Source organism: Pleurodeles waltl, chromosome 10 (assembly GCF_031143425.1).
Source record: "Pleurodeles waltl isolate 20211129_DDA chromosome 10, aPleWal1.hap1.20221129, whole genome shotgun sequence".
NCBI classification, from domain to species: Eukaryota; Metazoa; Chordata; class Amphibia; order Caudata; family Salamandridae; genus Pleurodeles; species Pleurodeles waltl.
Window position 1 is genome coordinate 666,451,260 of NC_090449.1, and position 19,655 is coordinate 666,470,914.

Consider the following 19,655-nt stretch of genomic DNA (forward strand, 5'->3'; position numbering starts at 1 on the left):
ATGCCAAATCGCGAGTCAACGACAGCAGTTTGACTCACTTTTTCAGCAATAGAAAGTTTCCAAACTTTCAGATCTTGTTGCTCATTGGTTCCTTTGGGGAGACAAATGTCCAGTATTACCAGCCAAGGGTTCAGAGACTCTGAATGGCCTTTTGGGGGCTACAACTCAGTCTTCCACAAGGTATCTGTGCAGTCCAAAAAAGTGGTGTGGTGTGGTGGTGGTGTGTTGTGTTGTGTTGTGTTGTGCTGTGCTCCACTCCACTTTCTAGACCCTCTCTTAACTAGGGGGAGGGCTCCCATCTGGAGGGGGATCAAGGAGGTACAGACTGGCCTGTGATATGTTCTTCTGCCTTTGAAGTCCAGCTTATCTCCCCAGCCCCCTTCCTCTCCCTGGCTTTCCCGGGGAAGTAAATTTCCTCCCATCAAATGGCTGTATTCTTTCAGCCCCAGACTTCTTCACACCTACTCAGGTAGCAGCTTTGCTCGGGCTGTCAAAAGCTGACCAATCAGAAAAGGCTTCCATGGGGCTACGTTAGTTAACTTCAGGATAGTAAGTTCTAAAACTTTCCTACAAAAGTTATAATAAAGCCAAACTTGGCAAGTTGTTGGATTTATTGTACCCATTATTTTGATACTCTGAATGAACTTGTTATCTACCTCCCGAGCAAACTCAGACTATTACACTTTATTAAGTTTAATAAAGTCTCCCTGTGTTAGCCTATGGAGCTATAAGCACTACAAGGTTTCCCTTTCAAGGCATATAAAACATCTTTTATTTTGTTCCTACTTTTTATAACAATGCAGCCTACCATTGGGGCATCTAGGGTAGACCTATATAGCGCCTTAATAATTATAAAAAAGTAGTTTTGGGCTTTGGAAGTACTTTTAATTCCAAAGTTTAATTTTTACATAGTTTTATTTTAATACCTTTGAAATTATACCAGTCACCACCACAGCAGTGCACACTTATGTGCATTAGATCCACTGTGGTCTCTAAACCTACATGCCCTACCATATAGTAGGGACTTACAGGTAGGTTGTCTCTGTCAATTAGAATTACAGCAATTACTATATACCTTTAGAGGACAGAGCACTAGTCCTGGACCGGGTTAGCAGAGCTCAGGGCATTTTCAGAGTTAGTAATCACCAGCATCAGTCAAAAATAGGGGTGATCAGGGCACAAAAGGATGACTTTCCTACACTGATTCACAAAACAGAAACAGATGACTTGTATACATTTCACACCTTTACCTCGATAAACCTGGGGAAACAATGATTACATTTGTAACCAGTTATCCCTATATGAGCTGGTTTTCTGCCATTGTATAACAGTACATTGGAAAGTGCAGAAACAGGCCTCAAAATATCTACTCATCCACTTGCTAGGGCGAGTCATATTTTATCAGGTCAAGTTATTTATAGGACTTAAGCACCCCTTCTGGCGCGTTACAAAAGAACAGGTGTTCGGTTCAGTCAGAAAGTGAAGGAGAAAAAAAGACGTCTTTAAATTTTGTCACATTTGCTCTGTCTTCAGAGACAGATGTCAAGAGTCAATTTGTCTTCTTACAATTAATTTTCCCTCTAACTGCAGAGTTCCAGGATTTTCTAAGGCGCACTTTCTGACAGGCTGCACAAAGAGTGTGAAATGAAAGGCTGTAGAGTGCCAGGTTTTTCCTGATACACAACACTTAAATAACTAAGGCAACTGCACAAACATTTCCAAATATATTTCAGTAGCCGTGAAAGCTCATTTTTTGTACTTGTGTGTGATGAGAAAATTCAGAACACTTTACTTGATGATGTAAAAAAGATAAATAGGTTTTCTAAACCCCAATTTTTATTATACATGGAGCAAACGTTCAGACTATTTAATCAAACAAATGAGTTTTTTTTGTACAACAGAAATCCTGAGCTCACATAGTTGAAGGTGCAGTCATGCGAGAAGTAAGAAAAAGGCTACTCTGTAAACTAAAATATTTGCCTAGGATCACACAATTGGTGACCCTTTTACAGGTCAAGTCCATTGCAGTCAGGTTTTGTAGATTATTCAAGTTACTCGACCTGCAGGCCTAGTAACATATTTGTAATTTTTTGAGGCCTGAGGAATAATAAAAAAATATTTTTCACTTTTCAATCGGACACGTGCAATTTCCCTGCATAAGTTTCCAAATGTTACATTTAGTCACAACATAGTCCACATGTGTGCTTGAACCACTTGACTACATGCATATGTCCACATGATTCAAATTAACACATCAAACATGAGAAAAGTTACTCAAATTTCTCTGAACACTTTTAATCTAACTTATTTCTTTAACCGGTACTTAGATTTTTAAGCTTCAGTACAACTTAAAGTTCTAGAGCAGGACTGAAGCTTTCCGATTCCTCTTTCTCCTTCAACTAAACACATGATCGATGCATTTGGGCACCACCAAATTATTCAACAAGCAGGATTCAATGGCACATGCAGTCAATGGATGTAACATACCCAATATAAACATTTAATGAACACAAGTGATCCACTTAGCCACAACATACCGTGCTTTTTTCCGAGAGGCTTTTCTTTAAGAGCATAACAAAAGCGGTTTTCCCCATGTCTTCCTTTCCAGTCAGTCCTTTCTCCCACCAGACCTCACACAAGTGTTGAATGGCCAGCTCAAGGGCTCCTTCAGATTTTGGTAAAACCTGCAAAATACCTTTTGAAAAAAAACAAAAAAGAGACCATCACATAGTTATTGATGCAAAACAATGTGTCTTGTAATACAACTTGTTTTATTGAAAGTCACTGCATGTACAATTAAAACACAAGAGCACAGACAGTCCACATTTGGTGTCGAGATTCAATATGGTACAAGTCAGACTATAAACTAATATAAAAGGTAGGTAACACTTAACATGAAGAAATCACCTTGCCAAGAGTATATAATTATAATAGGTGTGTCCAATAGGGTCAAGAAGAGTAGAAACGTATATGCCTCCTATACCCCAGGGCGGCGCTCTACCTAATAAGGGGGGAAAGTAAAATTGCAAGCTTTCAAAATAGAGGGCAGGTAGAGAGGGCAATAGCAAACTATACGAAAAGAGTAGTATGGACCTAAATAGGGGCATGGGTTCTGCTGTGATGTCTACAAGGGTGTTCCGGTCTTGGACTCTACCCTCAGGGACAGGAAGAGGAGAGACTAATGCACGAAAGAAAGACATTCATAATTTTACGTGCACCCAATGCTTTGAAAAACCGTACGCTTGAGGGCCCGGGTATAGCACAGGAAGTCACTATGGTTAGGACTACCAAATACTAACCATCACACAATACAACTTTGAGAGTGTGGGGGTATTGCAGGACACCTCAAGCAGTTAGGATGGTCTGGACCTATTAGTTTTTTTTTTTTTTTTGTTAAAGCGCATTGAAAAGTTTGATGATGAGCTCTGCTTAGTAATAAAAAGCCAGCACATGTGGTGGATGGTCATAAATCAGTGTTTAGAAATAAAGGCTGGTGCCAAGCTACGGCAAATAGTGGTGCAGATTAAGCACTAGTAGCATTGAGAAATTGAATTGCAACAGTTAACATATTAAAATGGTCTCAGTATTTTCTCCTTTCACTTCCAGTAAAGTTGTTAGTGTACTGCTTAATTCGGATGCCCAGACTGCAGGAGAATCTCTTGAACTTGAAAAAAATGTAGCTTTTGGAAGGTAATTAAAAAGCCTCATCAACAATGATCGGAGGGCATTGTCCATGGATGTTTATAAAAAAAAAAATGGCCATCGCATCAATAGACAGTCTGCATAGACGATCTACTGACGTTCATTTGGCCAATATGAGCAAAACATTTGTTTCTCCTCAATTTCCTTTCTCCAGGGGAAAAAAAAAAATTCTCTTTGTGGTAATCCTCACTTCACACCACCCACTTAATATGGAGATGCACCCTACCCTATCCTGTCCTTCCCTGAAAAGCACTTGGTGCAGCTTTTTGGAGTAAACTGTCATGTGTAAAGAGGATGGTGAACATCTGCAAAACTGTCTTTTGAACACCTAAACCATTCATGTTTGTGGGTATTCATCATATTGTTGCTTAGCCACCTGGGTAATGCCTATTTTCCCGCACCCACGCTTAAGGGCATTTGTATTCCAATATTTGAGTGGAAATGTTCATTAATGAATCAGAGTGAGGGAAAAAAAACCTGCTAATCTGGGAGGATTTTTGAACACAAGTTCCTCATATGTGTCCAGAACACAAAAGGTCACCTTGGGAAGCCACAATTAGAATACAGAATAAAAAGTAGGCAATTTAGTCAACACACAGTCTCTTCTCTACTTATTCCTCCTGTTGTTTATTAACTTCTTTGTTCCTTCCTTTACCCATTCCTTTGTTCCTTCTCCACTTCTACCCTCTTCTGGGCAACTTTTTATACTGAGAAGGTGGGGGATAAAAGACCACTCAAGACTAAGATTTCATCATGGAGGACGACCAAGTAAAACATCTTACCATGGAGTATGAGAGCACATTCCATTAGTGCTTCATAGCTCACATCTTCATCAACCACTGCAACCGAATAAGTAACTACTGTTGTCACTCCTTGAAAAACAGCCATGGTTTGTTTCTAGATGTTAGGAAGAAACAGAGAAGTTGAAAACAACAAAACGCAACTGAAGTGTTAAATGCAACATGCTAATCCTAATTTCAATGCAAAAGTGTACCCTCACTCTATATAGGCACTTAAAATCTCCCAAACTAGCTTCTTAAGCATCAGTTTTTGCATCAATATTCCAGCCACTATCACATTTATTTTCAATCTAAATCAGAGGTTCATGATAACTGCAGTGAAAATAAAAGGGTTTGTCACAAGTACATAGTAAAATAATAAGACACAGCAGTACAGGTGTAGGAGCCCCCTTCAAATCACCTATATTCTAACAAGCAAACACTCGGTTCCAGAACAAGCCACTTGAACTGAATTTTAATAGGAGATTCCAAACTAGTGTTTGTGAGACAAATGGCTAGGCAAAATCACGTGATAAACCACATAATTCATTTGTGGCACATGCCAGGTGAGAAATAAATTCAGTAGACATTTTTGCACAAGGATGACTTTATGCGTCACAACTCAAATTGCACTCACCCAACCAAGTTTGCCCATTTTAATCATTACCTTGAAAGGAACCTTCCTTGTCTGGAATGAGAACATTCTATTGCTTACCAACCATCTGAAAGTAAAATGAATGGAGCAAGCACACCATGTGTGTGTGATGTGAGCATATATTTTAGATTTCTGAAGTGACTAGATCAATTTTGCATGGTTCAGAATTCTACAAGGTAGTTGTGCTTCCATAAGATTGGCTTCAAGCCTACAACCATGATTAACTTTAATACAAAGATCTGTAGCCTACATTTCTATGTATTCTGGCCAAAGCGCACCTCAACATTTGCCATATGCACAGTAGAGACGTTTATGAACTTTAGGTTGATGGACAACAATGAGGTCTTTTGGTCGAGTCAGATTTAGAGAGGAATATGCAGGGCATCAAGAACCGGCTGATTTAAATATCACATGTTCCAATAATACATTGTGGGAATGTCCTACTGAGGTAAGTGTAATAGATTACCGCTCAGAGTGCTCTTGTGGCATGCAATCACTTGCACTTTATATACCTGGGCCACCAATTGTAGATACAGGATTCCACTTTTAAACAAATGTGAGAAAAACAATAGTAAATATTATTCGGAGAAGGGTGGAGGTTTGCCACCCTTTTTATGTATTTCATGTAGCATTTTGCTATGGGTTATTTTTTTGCAATATTTTAATTGTGTTGAATGATTATTTTGTTTCAAACGTTTTGCTTCTTTTAACTCCAATTTAAAATACCTACAGGCAGTGCAAATTTCAGTTACGGGTTTTGCAGGCTCTCTTAAAGTAAGACTATTTCAATACTCCAGCCACAAAATGAGAAATGAAGAGTAGTTTTATTTTATGCCATTACAAATGGATTGTAATGCTTATAACCTCGCCCAAGGTACAAACAGGTTCTTTCAATTAATTACAATGCACACACTTTTCCAGACCAAATGCAAATCAAAATCTTTTTTGATAATTAGACATACACCACACTTGTCTTCTTTGGATGCTTAAGGATGGCAATCACTTTCAGAGATGAGCCACACTGCTAGAAAGTAAGGACAGGCTAAGACAGGAAGGAACACAGTAATGGTGGAGTCATGGTGAGAGAAAGACCATTGTTAGTTTAAAGACCATAAAGGAAAATGAGAAACAGAAGGAGGCGCTTGAAATGGGTAAGAGTGGGGTTGGGCAAGGTGCATTATGGGAAAAGGCAGTCAGTGGAGCACCCAAAGGCCCACCTACTCTCCCTTAATAATGTGCACCAGTAACCCGGAATTATCCAGCACACTGCACTAGCAGCCAGAGTTGGTGCACACCAATGTGAAACAAGGATTAGCACTTCAGACCCATGTTACCTGTAGGCAGAATAATTCAACATAATTGAGTCCAAGACTTTCTAGAGCTTTAGCGGAAAAGAACATTGTGGAAATCCCCAAAGGTTTAGCCTTTTCATGCTCAAAGATGAAGTAAAAAAAAAAAAGTAAAATTAGGTAGAAGGAGTGCATACAATCCGAACAACAGCTCGGGACGCGTATGCAGTGGAAAATAAGGCCCAGCATTACCATGTCAGAACAACTCTCCAGCTCCATGTCATCGTCACTGTCATCGTCAATGCGCTGCCATCCTTCCACCGGATTCTCTAACAAAACAGCCCTTACTAAATTCTTCAATCTCTCCCATAACTGTTCCTTCTGTTTCCTTGGCAACTCCTGCAGCAGCTCATTCAAATCGAAGGGGTCAGAGGAATCTTTCTGCAAGGCAACAGAAATGCAAAATAAGAAAAACAAGCAGTTTTTTTTTTTTTTTTTTTTTTTTTTAAAATAAATGCAGTGTACCCATGTTGTCATCATAGGGCAAATGTCACTAAACATCAGAAATTCTTCATTTGAAAAGCATCTGTTAACATGTTAATAGAAATAGCTCAGAAACCAGATCAAACTTGATGCGCAATAGGGTGAAAGAGAAATTATGTTCATATTTTATGTACAACATAAAGCCCATAACAGAAAGTACAAGTCATTGGTAACATCAAATGACAACCCTCAATGTACAAGATTATTGGATCATCAATATATATGCCTGAAAGCATTCATTTTTATCAATTACATAAACAGCAGTAAGAAAAAAATGAAATACTGGTGGTAGCATCACCTGCAACCTCCGCCTGAAATTCAGCCCCGAGTACGACAAACAACAACCAAAAAATTTTAGAGCAAGGAAAATGGGTAGGCCCGTCAACAAGAAATCAACATGTAGCAGGCCATTGGAACGCGCATGAACTGAACAAATACAGCAAATTTCGAATAAAGGAGCAGAACCATAATTTAAAACTGGTAACAAAGCTGGTGCCGCGCCGCAGTTGAACCTCCTGCAAAATTAAGGCAATGATTCCTTTGTTTTTCATACACTTATATCATGACAGTTCTACATTGCTGGACCAAGACACAGCATTGGTCATTTGGCACATTTACCTTGCATTGTGAGAATAAGAAATAGTGACAAAAACAGACATGGTTCACCAAGTTTCATCTCCCTTGACAAATTCCATATAGCGTTCTTCATATGCAGGAGATACTGACGTGCAATTGTAAAAGACATTTTAAAATAAGTCGGAGCCAGTAGCACAATATAGAATACTCTTTATATCACACAATGTACTTACATGAAGTTGAATAAAATGCAAGAATTCATTCACCGATTCTCTTGCAGTAGCCTGCAGAAAAGCATCACGTTTTGACATTTTCTTCTCAGAGTGTTTCTATATCTAAAGGAAAAAAATGACTTGCCATTACTTGCACAGCAAAAAAACATCAGGTGAAAGTGTATCTTTACAAGCATTGCTTGGAGTGGCACTTTATTGTGGATATTTGTAGTGCGAGAACTTAGCCTCATAGGACAGTGGAGCACTGTACATGGACAGCAAGATCATTTGTCAATATATGGTTACTGAGACACAGAGGCATTTGTAGGAAACTGGGTTCTGGTTGCAGAAGGCTCTCACTTTCTACCTGTTGATGCAACTTTGACTGAAGTGCACTGGGTTCCTGCTAACCAGGTCCTCAGTGCCAGTGTTCCTTCCCAAAAACAAGACATGTGGTCACTTGATCCCCAAGCAGCCAGGGCCTTTAGCACCTCTGTAAGCACCAAATAAATGGAGCCTCTGGACCCTAGGGCAGGTGTACTAAAGAGGATCCCCAAGAGCTGCAGCACAGCTTATGCCACTCTTTAGGACCCATGCAAAAAGAACAGATGATGGACGGAATGCTGAACAATGCAAACATTCACTCCCAGTCACAAAGCTCTGGGTTTAATCCATAGTTTTTTTTGTTTGCTCACCTCGCCACCCCAGTTTGGACCCAGCCATATTCAAATCAGTCTTGACCCTGTTCCTCATGAGAACAGTCCAGCCAGAACTGCCAAGCCAGGTCCTCCCTGACCCAGAAACAAGCATCCTAGGACTGGTTTCAGGATATCACCCTTCATCAGCTAGGCTAGCTTGAATCCAATGGCACAGTGAGCACAGGACCCAGCACCAAACTCATACAGACTGCCACTGCAGACTGTGTAACAACGTGCTCCAAAAAGTGAAAACACGACATGGCACACACTTGTGTGCCATGTCCCCTAACACTGCCTGTAATACTTTTAAGTCACCCCTACAGCAGGCCTTAAAGCCCTAAGGCAAGGTGCATTATAATACAGGTGAGTGCATATCTGCAAGAGCAAACATGCCCCTAAGTAGGTCTTTGTGGATTCTTAGACAAAGTAAGTGAACAGGAAAGCCATTTTAATACATGTGCTGGACACTGGTCAATACTCGTTTCTCAGGTGCATGATGGCTTCACTGAAAATAGGGATGTTTGGTATCAAGCATCTCGTAATAATAAACCCTCACCGATTCCAGTGATGTATTTATTAGTACATGCACCCAGAGGGCACTTTAGAAGTGCCCCCTGAAAACCTACCAACTGCTGGTGGGCTGGCTGACTAGTTTCCACCAGTCCTTCACCAACAGATGAGTTTCTGACCCCTCCAACCCCTGCCCCAAGTGTGAGAGCCTTTGCTTTCGGGCGGTCAAGAACAAAGACTGCTCGGGTAGGGGTGTTAACACACCCTCCCAATAGGATGACCTGAAAATCTGCTTTCCAAGGAAGCTTCAGAGAAGCCCACCACCCGTATGCAGATCTGGGTTCCTTCAGAAGGGAGGTGCTGACCCCCAACCTGTCCCAGGGTTCGTTTGGCACCTGGACAGGCAAGAAAATTATCTAGCAAGGAGATGTGTTGCATTTGCAGGCTAGACACACCGCTAGGGTGACCAGACTGAAATGAACACAGCCTTAGGATTTCCACTGTCTTGTGTGTGGTGGAATTAGGACTTCTGGGACAGGGTGATGCCCACTCCCCAAAGGAAGTGGTCATCTAGGGGGCATAGTGACCCTAGGGGGAAGTAGCTCATTGGCTATTACCCTTAACTCCCCTCAATGCCGCTAAATTGAGTATTCCAGGACCTCAGATTCGTTGGACTACCGATGGAGGACCCAAAGAGTCGGAAAAGCAAGAACTCAGGAGCAGCAACTGACTTGGCCTCAACCCTGCCCGTCTGCCTGCTGTCCTCAACAGCTGCGCAAAAGACAACTCGTCCTGCAGCTGCTCTGCCTTCAAAAGCCTGGGAGGACTGCCAGCACTTCGAGAAGTAACAAGGATCTTCTGTGGAGTAGCAAAGCTGCTTCCCTGCATCCTGCAGGCACCAAGGAAGACTCACAAGGACTCCAGACCGCCAAAACCTGACACCGGACAGCACCACTGTACCTGTGCCACCTAGCTCAAGTTGAAGTGGGCCAACAGTGCCAGTATTGTCCCCAGGCCTGCCAGTGCAAAGCACATCTTGGGTTTGACAACAGTGGACTTCCCAACGCTGCCTGCAGCCTCTTTCTTCAGGCCCCTTCCAACCGCAAGTATACACTGCACTGGAACCCGATGCCAAGAGAGACCACTGCACCCAAGCCCACAGCCCAAGGAGATGTGGGCCAACGGTTTCTCCACGTGTCCGAGGATCTCAGGGATAGGGTCCCCTTCTGGGTTGCCCCGGATTGGCCACCCAGCCTCTGCTTGCAGCCTCTTTCTGAACGGACCAATCTCCATTGAAGTAAATGGGACACCCGACGCAGTAACACACCTCTGCACCCAGATGCCCCAGAGCCCTCTGAGATGAACTGTTTATGTGGCCTTGGACCTTGCCCCATACTCACCTCAAGTTCAGAAGAACAGTCCTGTATGTCGTTGCTCAGTACCCGTATACTGTGTCTGTTTCTTTCCCATATGATAACATTAGGGCAAGGCTGAAAAGCACCTCTTCAGCCAGACACCTCAGTGCCTCCTGAAGTGCCATGTTCGTGCTGCTTGGACCTTGCCTCATACTTACCTTAACTTCAGAAGAACAGTCCTGTATGTTGTTGCCAAGTGCCTGAATGAAGTATACGTTTCTTTTCCCATAGGATAACATGAGGACACCCGACGTTGAAAAGCAGCTCTGCACCCAGACGTCCTTTTGCCTCCCGACGTGACCTGCTGATGCTGCCTTGGACCATGCCCCACACTTACCTTAACTCAAGGAGATGGGTCCACGCTGCTAAGTACCCATATGCAAAACATGTTTTTCTCCTATAGGATAACATTATCGCTACAAAAATAGCACTGTAAACTTTTGAAAACTGTAAAAATTCATAATCTGAAAAGTACTCATCCAATTCTGATGATCTTGGTATCAAAATGTTTATAAATGTATGGTATTTTTATAAATTGGAGTTGGATCTCTTTATTGAATGTGTGTCTCGCTTACTGCTCTTTTGTGTGCATAATACATGCTTAGTAGTACCCTCTGATATGCCTACCTGCTCGTCCACACTGCCACAAGAGAGTATTTGGGGTGCCATTTGTGCATCTGTAGTTTCTCCGGGATTTGCTTGGACTCTTTACAAAGTGCACCTCGTTTTGGTCCACTATATCAAGAGCCAGCTTTCTACACCATTTAAAACCTGAACCCTAGACTCTTCCCTGCTGTCAAGATTAGACTAGTTTATTCAGTTTCTTCCATTCTAACTCAAAAAATAAGCCTTTTAAAGGACTAAAATGCATTCATGTGTTCATATGTTAATGTGTGGCTATACATGTGATCTTGTGATGTTTACAGTGATTTCTCTTTGAAGGGGGGTGGAGGGGGACTCCATCTTATAGGTACAGCACTTGTCAATTAGATGACAGGCCAATCAGTGGCATTCTCAGAGTTCCCAAGTCCAATCAGTACACCTATGGCAGAGTTCACTTCTTGGAAAGGAGGCAGATAGAGCGGACAATACTGGCACTGTGGACAAAGAAGCAATAACTTGCAGGTGAACCCTCTTATTTCTCATGGTTTTTCCATCTTTCAATCATCGCTCAGAAAAAAAAAAGTTCTTGCTCAAAGAGGAACCATAAAGACAGATATAAAAAGGTTAGAGTGATCAATCTTCAATCCACATTCATTACGTAGATAATGTGTGGACATTCAAATTTTCTAATAAAAAGGAAAAAACTCTTGCCTCATTTACCAGGATCACTGGACATAACTTTCAAAAGGAGGCTAGTAGGCATCATCGCGTATGTGGATACTACAACCCAAAGCTACTCAAATGCAGATACTAGCTAGCACCAAAGTAAACGTTCTGACAAGATTGTATGGACAATCTTGAGACATTCCTGTAGTAGGAAGAACTCAATTTAATGTTTTAAAGCAATGCTTGTAAATAGGATCCTCTCAAACTCAGCCGATAAGAAAAAAGGATGACAGAAAAAATATTAAAGGTGAATGCTTACAAGCTGCGCTCTGGCATTTCGCATGGTCTATGGATGTCACACATGTAACATAGGGTATACTATTCATGGCTTCCAGGTTCCGCAGAGATTCTTAAAGGTAAAATGCAGTTCAGCCCACAGAACATAACTGTGCAACCCACAGAAGTCCAGCATGCATAAAGTTACCCTAATATGCCAAGGGTGTTTGTGAAAAATATTTCTGACTGATTACAGTCTGCAACACAATTGGTGCATGCATGTGCACGTACGTAAATGGCTGTCATCAGCACAATTCCAAGTTTGACCTTTGTCCGTGAACAAATAACTGCTTCTTTCTATAAAAATTTAATACCCGATTTAGAAGTAGTACTTGCAGAAGCAATTATTATACGTCGCCTCATATATAGACTGGAGTACTGCATGGGCCGGGAGTAGGGGATGGCAAATTATATTAAGTTAATAAAAGGTACATTATTACTACTAATAAATTAAACATTTGTTGATTCCTTTCTGAGTGAAAAAAACATTTTTCCATCCTGTCAATGTACAAAACTAAATTATAGCTTCAGATAATCATTGGAATAATGAACAAGTGAATTCCTATGCACTTCATGCATGTACATCTAAGAAACATAGGCTCCTGAGTCAGAGTCAGAAAATCTTTAATCGGAAATTGCCATAAAAGTACATTGAAATTCACATTACTTAAAATTTTAAAAAAATAATTAAAAGGATAGGTAAAGTATCAATTCAAGGAACAGTTTGACAAAATAACTCAAAACAATACAAGATAGAACTGCCAAAACAACCTAGGCTTATCTGTTTCGATTAGCGTTTACAGGGATAAAAGAAAATTATAGTAAAACAAATTTACTACCCTTCTGAATTATGCACGCTCATGTCAATTCTTATCATACAAAGCATTATCTAAAATTATAAAAACAAATAAAATATTATTTAAAATTACCCAGAATATAACAGCTCCTCACTTAATGCAAAATTGCAAATGCATTTCAGAACATATCTAGTTCCGTAATAGGCTTATTATAGAGCGGTATCAAGAGATGAATACAGTTTCCTAATAGCGATAGCAGATCTAATAAACTTTAATACATAAAAACAGATTTGAGTTTCTGACAGTTTTTAGACATATATCAGAGCATCCCTGTAATGTGTAAGCTTTGATTTACGAAGTAGGGGCAATATAAAAGCATGTCTGGGAATAGCATAAAGTGTAAAAAAAAAAAAAAAAAAAGGTACTCTGCTTAGATCTGGCGTCGCAAGGGAACGGTGGCAGATCTTTTTGCCAGATACTTTGTTTAGGGAGGGCCGCCTTAAAGTGAATCAAATTCATTCTAAATGAGGTTAAAAGAGAGTATATTTTTGGGCTTCAAAACCATATTAAGTAAGGTTTCACAGTGGATACAGTTACGATCTGAACATAAGGTTCAAAAGTCTTCAATATCAGGGCACTGTGGAATCTTATATTTGAGATATGCTCAGTATACCGTGATTTCAGCAACTCTTTTGCATCCATTGGATACCACCATTAAGCAAAGGCTACAACTTAAGACCTGCTCACTCTCCAAGCAGTACACATGTAGATGTGTGGGGTTGACAAACTGGGCATCCCAGGAAGCAAAAGAGAAGGCAACAGGAAAGGTGGGAGATGAACAGCAAGAGGTGGAAGGTGATCCAAACAAAAATCAGAAGAAAGAAATGGCTGTAAAAAGGGGTACTAAATGCAATCAAGACCCACCCATAACTTCTCGGACCCCGCTTCTTTGTCAAAGGAATTGGGATTGCAGCCCATGCACACAGAGCAGGAACATCGAAGAATCATGGCAGAACCAGTTTTTCATTCCAAAACAGCCACACACACCCCTAAATATATATGCATCTTATCTGCTGAAATTTCGAAGCCACCAACACTGAAGCTGCTACACCCAGTCCAAAGAGCATAGAGGTGGTTGATTGGTGGGGCAGATTCCATGTAAGCTGTTTTGCATCCATGTACATACCCAATATTTTAGCACATCTGCAGTTTCTTTTTCAAGTTCTGAAAGACATGCTATTAACAGAGGTATTGCAATACTAGCAACATTGTTTATTGGACTGTGGAGAGACATAAAAACAAATGCGACCTTGCACTTATTAGTTGACCTTAACATCCGAATGTTATTCATCCCCCTTTGGGAACGAGGGACGAGTGTCTAGGACAGCGGTGGAGAGGGGCATGTCAAGGCAATTTTGAATGGCTATTTGTTAATTCTCATGGTTTATCCTTCATTCAATGCTCATTTAAAAATATTCTTTCTAGTCAAAGATTAACCATAGAGATAGCTGCACGAAAGGTTAAAGTGATCAGACTTCAATGCACATTCATTATCTAGATAATGTCTTCAGAAATTGAAATTAAATATATATATATATATATATATATATATATATATATATATATATATATATATATATTTTTATTTTTTTATTTTTTTTAAAGTAAAAATAAAAAACAATATCACTCTGGCCTCATTTACCAGGGTCACTGCACTTAAGGGAGAGGCCATAACCTAGAAGGAGGTTTGAAGAGTTTCAGTGAAAGAGCCATAGTGAGCTATGGGCTGTGGAACAGGATGGTTTTGTTCTAGGGGGAACAGGATGAATGGCAAATCACAGAATATCGCTCTGCACCACCGGTCTTTGAGCTGAATGTCACACAACTGACTTCACGTACAAGTGTATGAATAGCCAAAGCTTATACATTGCTTCAAGGTCTTGCTTACAACCTTTGGTGGGTGCACATGTGGTTCTGCAACAAACAATATTGTGCTCTTCTTGCTCTTGCACAGGGGCCTATGTGAACAACTTCAGTCTGAAATTAAAGCAACTAATGTGCAGCGCAGGTTGCCTAATATGTAGGGAGGGTGCTGATTTTGCAATAAGTCCCTGCTCCCAAAATCTCCAACAGCTGAGGATGACATAGGTTTTACAAACCTCGTTTGCTGGCAGATTAATATTTTCAAGCCTCAAAATGGCTGAGTCTGCAATCATGTCTTGCATTTACAACTGTACTTTTGTCACATATGCTTGTCTTGCTGTAACTCAAACATGGCCATTCCTTGCATTCACACCCAGCCATAAGTATGAGTATTTGAACTTTTGAGATGCCTAAAACTGCCAATGGTAGTAAGTTAAATGGCAATAGTGCAACCTTTTTCCTTCTTTTTGTATTCACAAATCATTTTTTAGCATTGGCTTTATACTCCTAAAGGTATAGTTAAGAAACATTTTGAAGAACACTTTGCCATATGATCCTTTTGTCAAGTAAATAAGACTGTGGCATACTGCTGGCTGCAGATGCATTATGCGGCAGTAATCTGTTCTATGTGTACTTCCTTTGCATACATTTTGTTTCTAATGGTTGTGACAAATTAATCTCCGTAATAGAATTCAATCTGGAATACCATCAGAATCCTGTGTTGGCTGAAAACCTATGACTTCTATTTCTCTCAACTTATGCTTATCTTTTGTTAATCATCTAGGCAGGTTTAGCAATCTGGTGGGTTTGGGAACATGGAGGGGCTGTAGTGTTATACCTCTTATAACTAAGGATGGATCATAAGAAGAGTTTGCAATGCTTTTGTCAATTCCCAGCTTGTGGCCCCCTTCTTAAACATCTCCCCCCCTCCGCCATTTGTCTAAAGGATATTGGTGTAGCATGCTCCATCTTTTCTGTGCAATTCTTCTATGACAAGAATAATTTGCATAAAGGCATGACGAAGACAAGTGTGATGTGCAGGCAGAAATGGAGTTGCCAGACCTCTATTGGACCCAGTTTGCTGCCTCAGACATATTCAATCACCACTCTATCCTCGAGATTAGAAGAACTTTGCATCTCAGGAACCATCTTAGACTGGATACCGTACTACTTCTCGGGCAGTTCTGGCATCTTGCTGCACCAGTCACATCAGCTCTTTTCAGCTATCCACATATATGCCTTAATCATTTCACTTCTCATCAACATGTACCTCTATCTTCTACCAGACCTTCTCAAGTACCTCGAGCTAACCTGCTATAAAAAATACAATCAAATCTTCCTAAAGGTGAAAATAAAACAAGAGGCCTTTATTCCCTAAGACTATAGCTCTGCATTTGAACTGTTGACCAGTGGACGCAGAGTACGCACCTTAAAGTGATTTTTTTTCTAAATCTGTAGCTAGTCAAAGAAATACCAGCATCCAGCTCTCTCATTCAGGAACTAAGCCCACCACCAGCAACACTGTAAAGAAAAAAAATATATTGTGAGAATCAAACGAAAACTTCATACTTACCAGAAAGATGCAAAAAGCCCTTAAAGTTGTAAAGGGATGATTCACCATAATTTATGAATTGCAATCACCCCAAGCATCGCAACTGTAAAACCCGTCAGACTTATGGTGGTCTACCCCCCAAACCTTTTGCCTGTTTGCCTCACATTTTTGCTGTATCTTTGTGTTGGCTTTAGGACTTTAAGCACTTTACCACTACTTGCCAGTGCTAAAGTGCATGTGCTTCTCTCCTAAACATGGTAACATTGGTATATACTACTGGCCCATTTAATTTATTTGCAAGTCCCTTGTTAAGTGGTATACCATATACCCAGGGCCTGTAAATTAAATGCCATTCATTGCCCCGCAGCCCTGAGTGTGCCACCCACTTAAATAGCCCTTTAAACATGTCTGAGGCCTTCCCCTGCAGAGCCTGTATGTGTAGTTTTACTGTCACTTCATCCTGGCACTTAAATCCATTGCCAAGCCTTAAACTCCCCTTTTCTTAGATATAGGTCACCTCTAAGGTAGGCCTTGGGTAGCCCATAGGGCAGGGTACTGTGTAACTAAAAGTCAGGACATGTACTTTTAAGTCTTACATGTTCTGGCAGTATAAAACTCCCCAAGTCATTTTTCACTACTGTGAGGCCTACTCCTCTCATAGGCCAGCATTGGGAATTCCTTAATATACTTTTAAGCTGTAATTCCTGATCAGAAAAAGGAGTAGCTGCATCATGTTTCACATCATTGGAATGGTAATCATAAATCCTCTTTAATGGAAAAGTCGGACTTAACATTACTATTTTAGAAATGCCACTTTTAGAAAGTGGGCATTTCTCTCCTCTTACAGCTTTGTTTCTACAGCCTGTCTCCAATTCACGTCTGGGGTGGATGACATCTACACTCTGTGCATTCAATCTAGATGGAAGGTGAGGTGTATCTGAGCATTCATCTGCATTCTGCATTCTGATGGCTATTCCTGGGCAGGAAGGGCGGGAGGTGCTGACACTCCTGAATAACGAGTGCCTGTCTCCACACAAAAGGCTGAATATCCCTACTGAAAGTTTGGAGCCAAGACTAAGGAAGAAAGGACCTCTGTGCACTTAAAAAAAGCCTTCTTTGAAGTCACCCCCACTTCAAAGGCAAATTTGGATATAAGAACTGGAACTCTGCCAGGAGTAAGGACTGCTTGCTACAAAGAGTGCCGCTCTGCTGGGCTGCTTTGCAAGAAGGACTGCTCTCCGCTATGATGAGTTACCCTGCTTGCTGCTATCTGGATACCTCTCATCTAAACCTACAGCTTGTTGGCTTGCACTCTGTTCTCCTGCAATCTCAGGGACATCAAAGACTGCCTTCAACCTGCAACCAGCACCTGGACTCTGTCTGCTGTGAGTCTGCTCTGCCAAGTGGTGCCAACCCAATCCTGGGCCCTTGGAAGTGAGTAAAGTTGCTGCAACCGAAAAAAAAAACAATGCATCAATGACATTGTGCTGATCGGAAACGGCACATTTCCTCTCGACACCGATGCATCGCCACTGCTGCCAGAGCCGCAGACACTGCATTGACAACTGCGCAAAGCATTGTCCCTCGATTCCGATGCATCTTTGACCTTGCACAGCTCGGCGCCGACAACGCTCCCATCTGGCAGTTAAACAAGGACATCTTAAAGCCCAACGCTACCTGATTTTCAACGCATCCTCAGCGCTGCATAGCTTGGAACAGGCGCATCATCTGCATCGTCTTGATCGACAGTGATGCATCTCTTACTCTGCTCCACGCATCCAGTCCGCGACGTCAACGCTTCTTCCATCCAAGGTACTTTCTCAGCGGACCCTGCGTGGGTTCTGCAGCGGGCCTACCCGCCATCGCGGTGGAGCTGAACTTTGGATTAACCCCAGTCTAGCGGGACTCCAAGTAACCTTTTACTGCTATTGACTTCTAAGCACCATTTTTGGTTTATTCTTTAACAATTCATATCTCAACTTCTACTAATTGGATTTTTGTTGTTTTGCTACCAGAGGGTGAGCATAGGTTATATCTATGTGTGTATCTGAATTAACCTGACTAGAGTGGTGGTTCCTGCTTGTACATGGTGCATAATCTGACAATCAGAAACCCCAGCTCTAACACCAACACTCTGTGAATATATTTCAATTTTCTACACCAAGATGACCAGAATATGTGCTCTTGTGTCTTTGAAAATATTGCCGTGACAGCACACCTTACTAGCTGCAATACCCCATCCAATATTATTGATACTCAACCTGAGGTTTACTAGTCTATATTAGGTAAGTAATTGTCCACTATCTATGTTAATGAAAATGCTCCTCTTGACTGCAAAAAAAAAAAAAAAAAAAAAAAAAATAATTCCACACACCTTTAATTCTCTACCACTCCTTAAAGCCTGATGATCTGGATAATGTTAGTTTCATCTCACTACTGCTATTCTTTGGTAAGCTACTGAAGAAATTGTTTTTAGCCAGTTATAATAATTTTTTTTTTTATAAAAACAGTGTTGACTCCTTTCAATTAGCTTTCAGGCCAGGGATTAACACAGAGCTAATAGTTCTCTTAGCTCATGATGGTCTCAGGAAGCTTGCAGACAACAGAGGTGTTGGAGCTTTAAGTCCATTAGAGGTCAGTGGTCTTTGACACCAGCGACTATAGTATCGTACTTCAAACCCTTACTAACTAAGGCTTTTCTAGTACTGTCCTTAAATAGATCAAATCCTTTCTGTTTACTACAACTCAGGTTGCAACACTATCATCCACTTCTCATCCAAAGACATATTTTGAGCTGCAGTCCCTTGCAGGGATCTATTCTTTCTTCTTTTTTGTTAAATGTCTATATGCGGCCTCCTGGGTTTACTTATTCAAGTATGCAGCTGATACTCAGCCTATCCTAGAGCTCTCCCATAGGGCCCAAACTAGATAATTTATTTAGAGCCCTGTCGTGATGGCAAACTGCCCATCTTTAATTTGCTGATGAATGTCGCCCCAATTTCCTCTTAATGAATCCAACCAAGACAGATTGGTTACCAACCTGCTGGGCAACTTTTCTCTCCTTCTAAAAAGTTGCTCAATGTCTCAGAGCAAGTAATAGTCCATAAATACTTTAAGCTCTCCTTTGTAACTCCCATTCTTAAAAAAGGAGCATTGAATTTAACAATAAGAAAACTTTTCCATCCAATATCACTTTTACCTGATATTGGTAAACTGTTAGAAAATCATGTGGACATCCAATAGAACAATCAATTACAATCTACCAACATATTGGGACCCACTCAAGCAGGATATTGTCCTACCCAATTCACTGAAACTGTGCTCTTACTGAAAATTGACAACTTGGGAACGGAGGCAGTACCTGGACTAGTCAGCTGCTTTTGATACTGTGCATTATGA

General features: G+C 40.9%; 1 protein-coding gene across 2 annotated transcripts in view; it reads right to left on the bottom strand.

Annotated features, from left to right (window-relative positions):
- NCAPG2 (non-SMC condensin II complex subunit G2) overlaps nt 1-19,655 on the bottom strand; it is a 269,347-nt gene that overhangs the window by 231,167 nt on the left and 18,525 nt on the right. Inside the window, exons 2-6 of one of the 2 annotated variants that reach the window (XM_069211164.1) lie at nt 16,133-16,225; nt 7,778-7,879; nt 6,678-6,866; nt 4,485-4,599; nt 2,538-2,695 (exon numbers count right to left, since the gene is read on the bottom strand). In XM_069211164.1, coding sequence (XP_069067265.1) covers nt 2,538-2,695; nt 4,485-4,599; nt 6,678-6,866; nt 7,778-7,855 — 540 coding nt within the window. In that variant the 5' untranslated portion in view covers nt 7,856-7,879; nt 16,133-16,225. The remainder of the gene's footprint in view (nt 1-2,537; nt 2,696-4,484; nt 4,600-6,677; nt 6,867-7,777; nt 7,880-16,132; nt 16,226-19,655) is intronic. The other variant, XM_069211162.1, reaches the window with a different exon arrangement.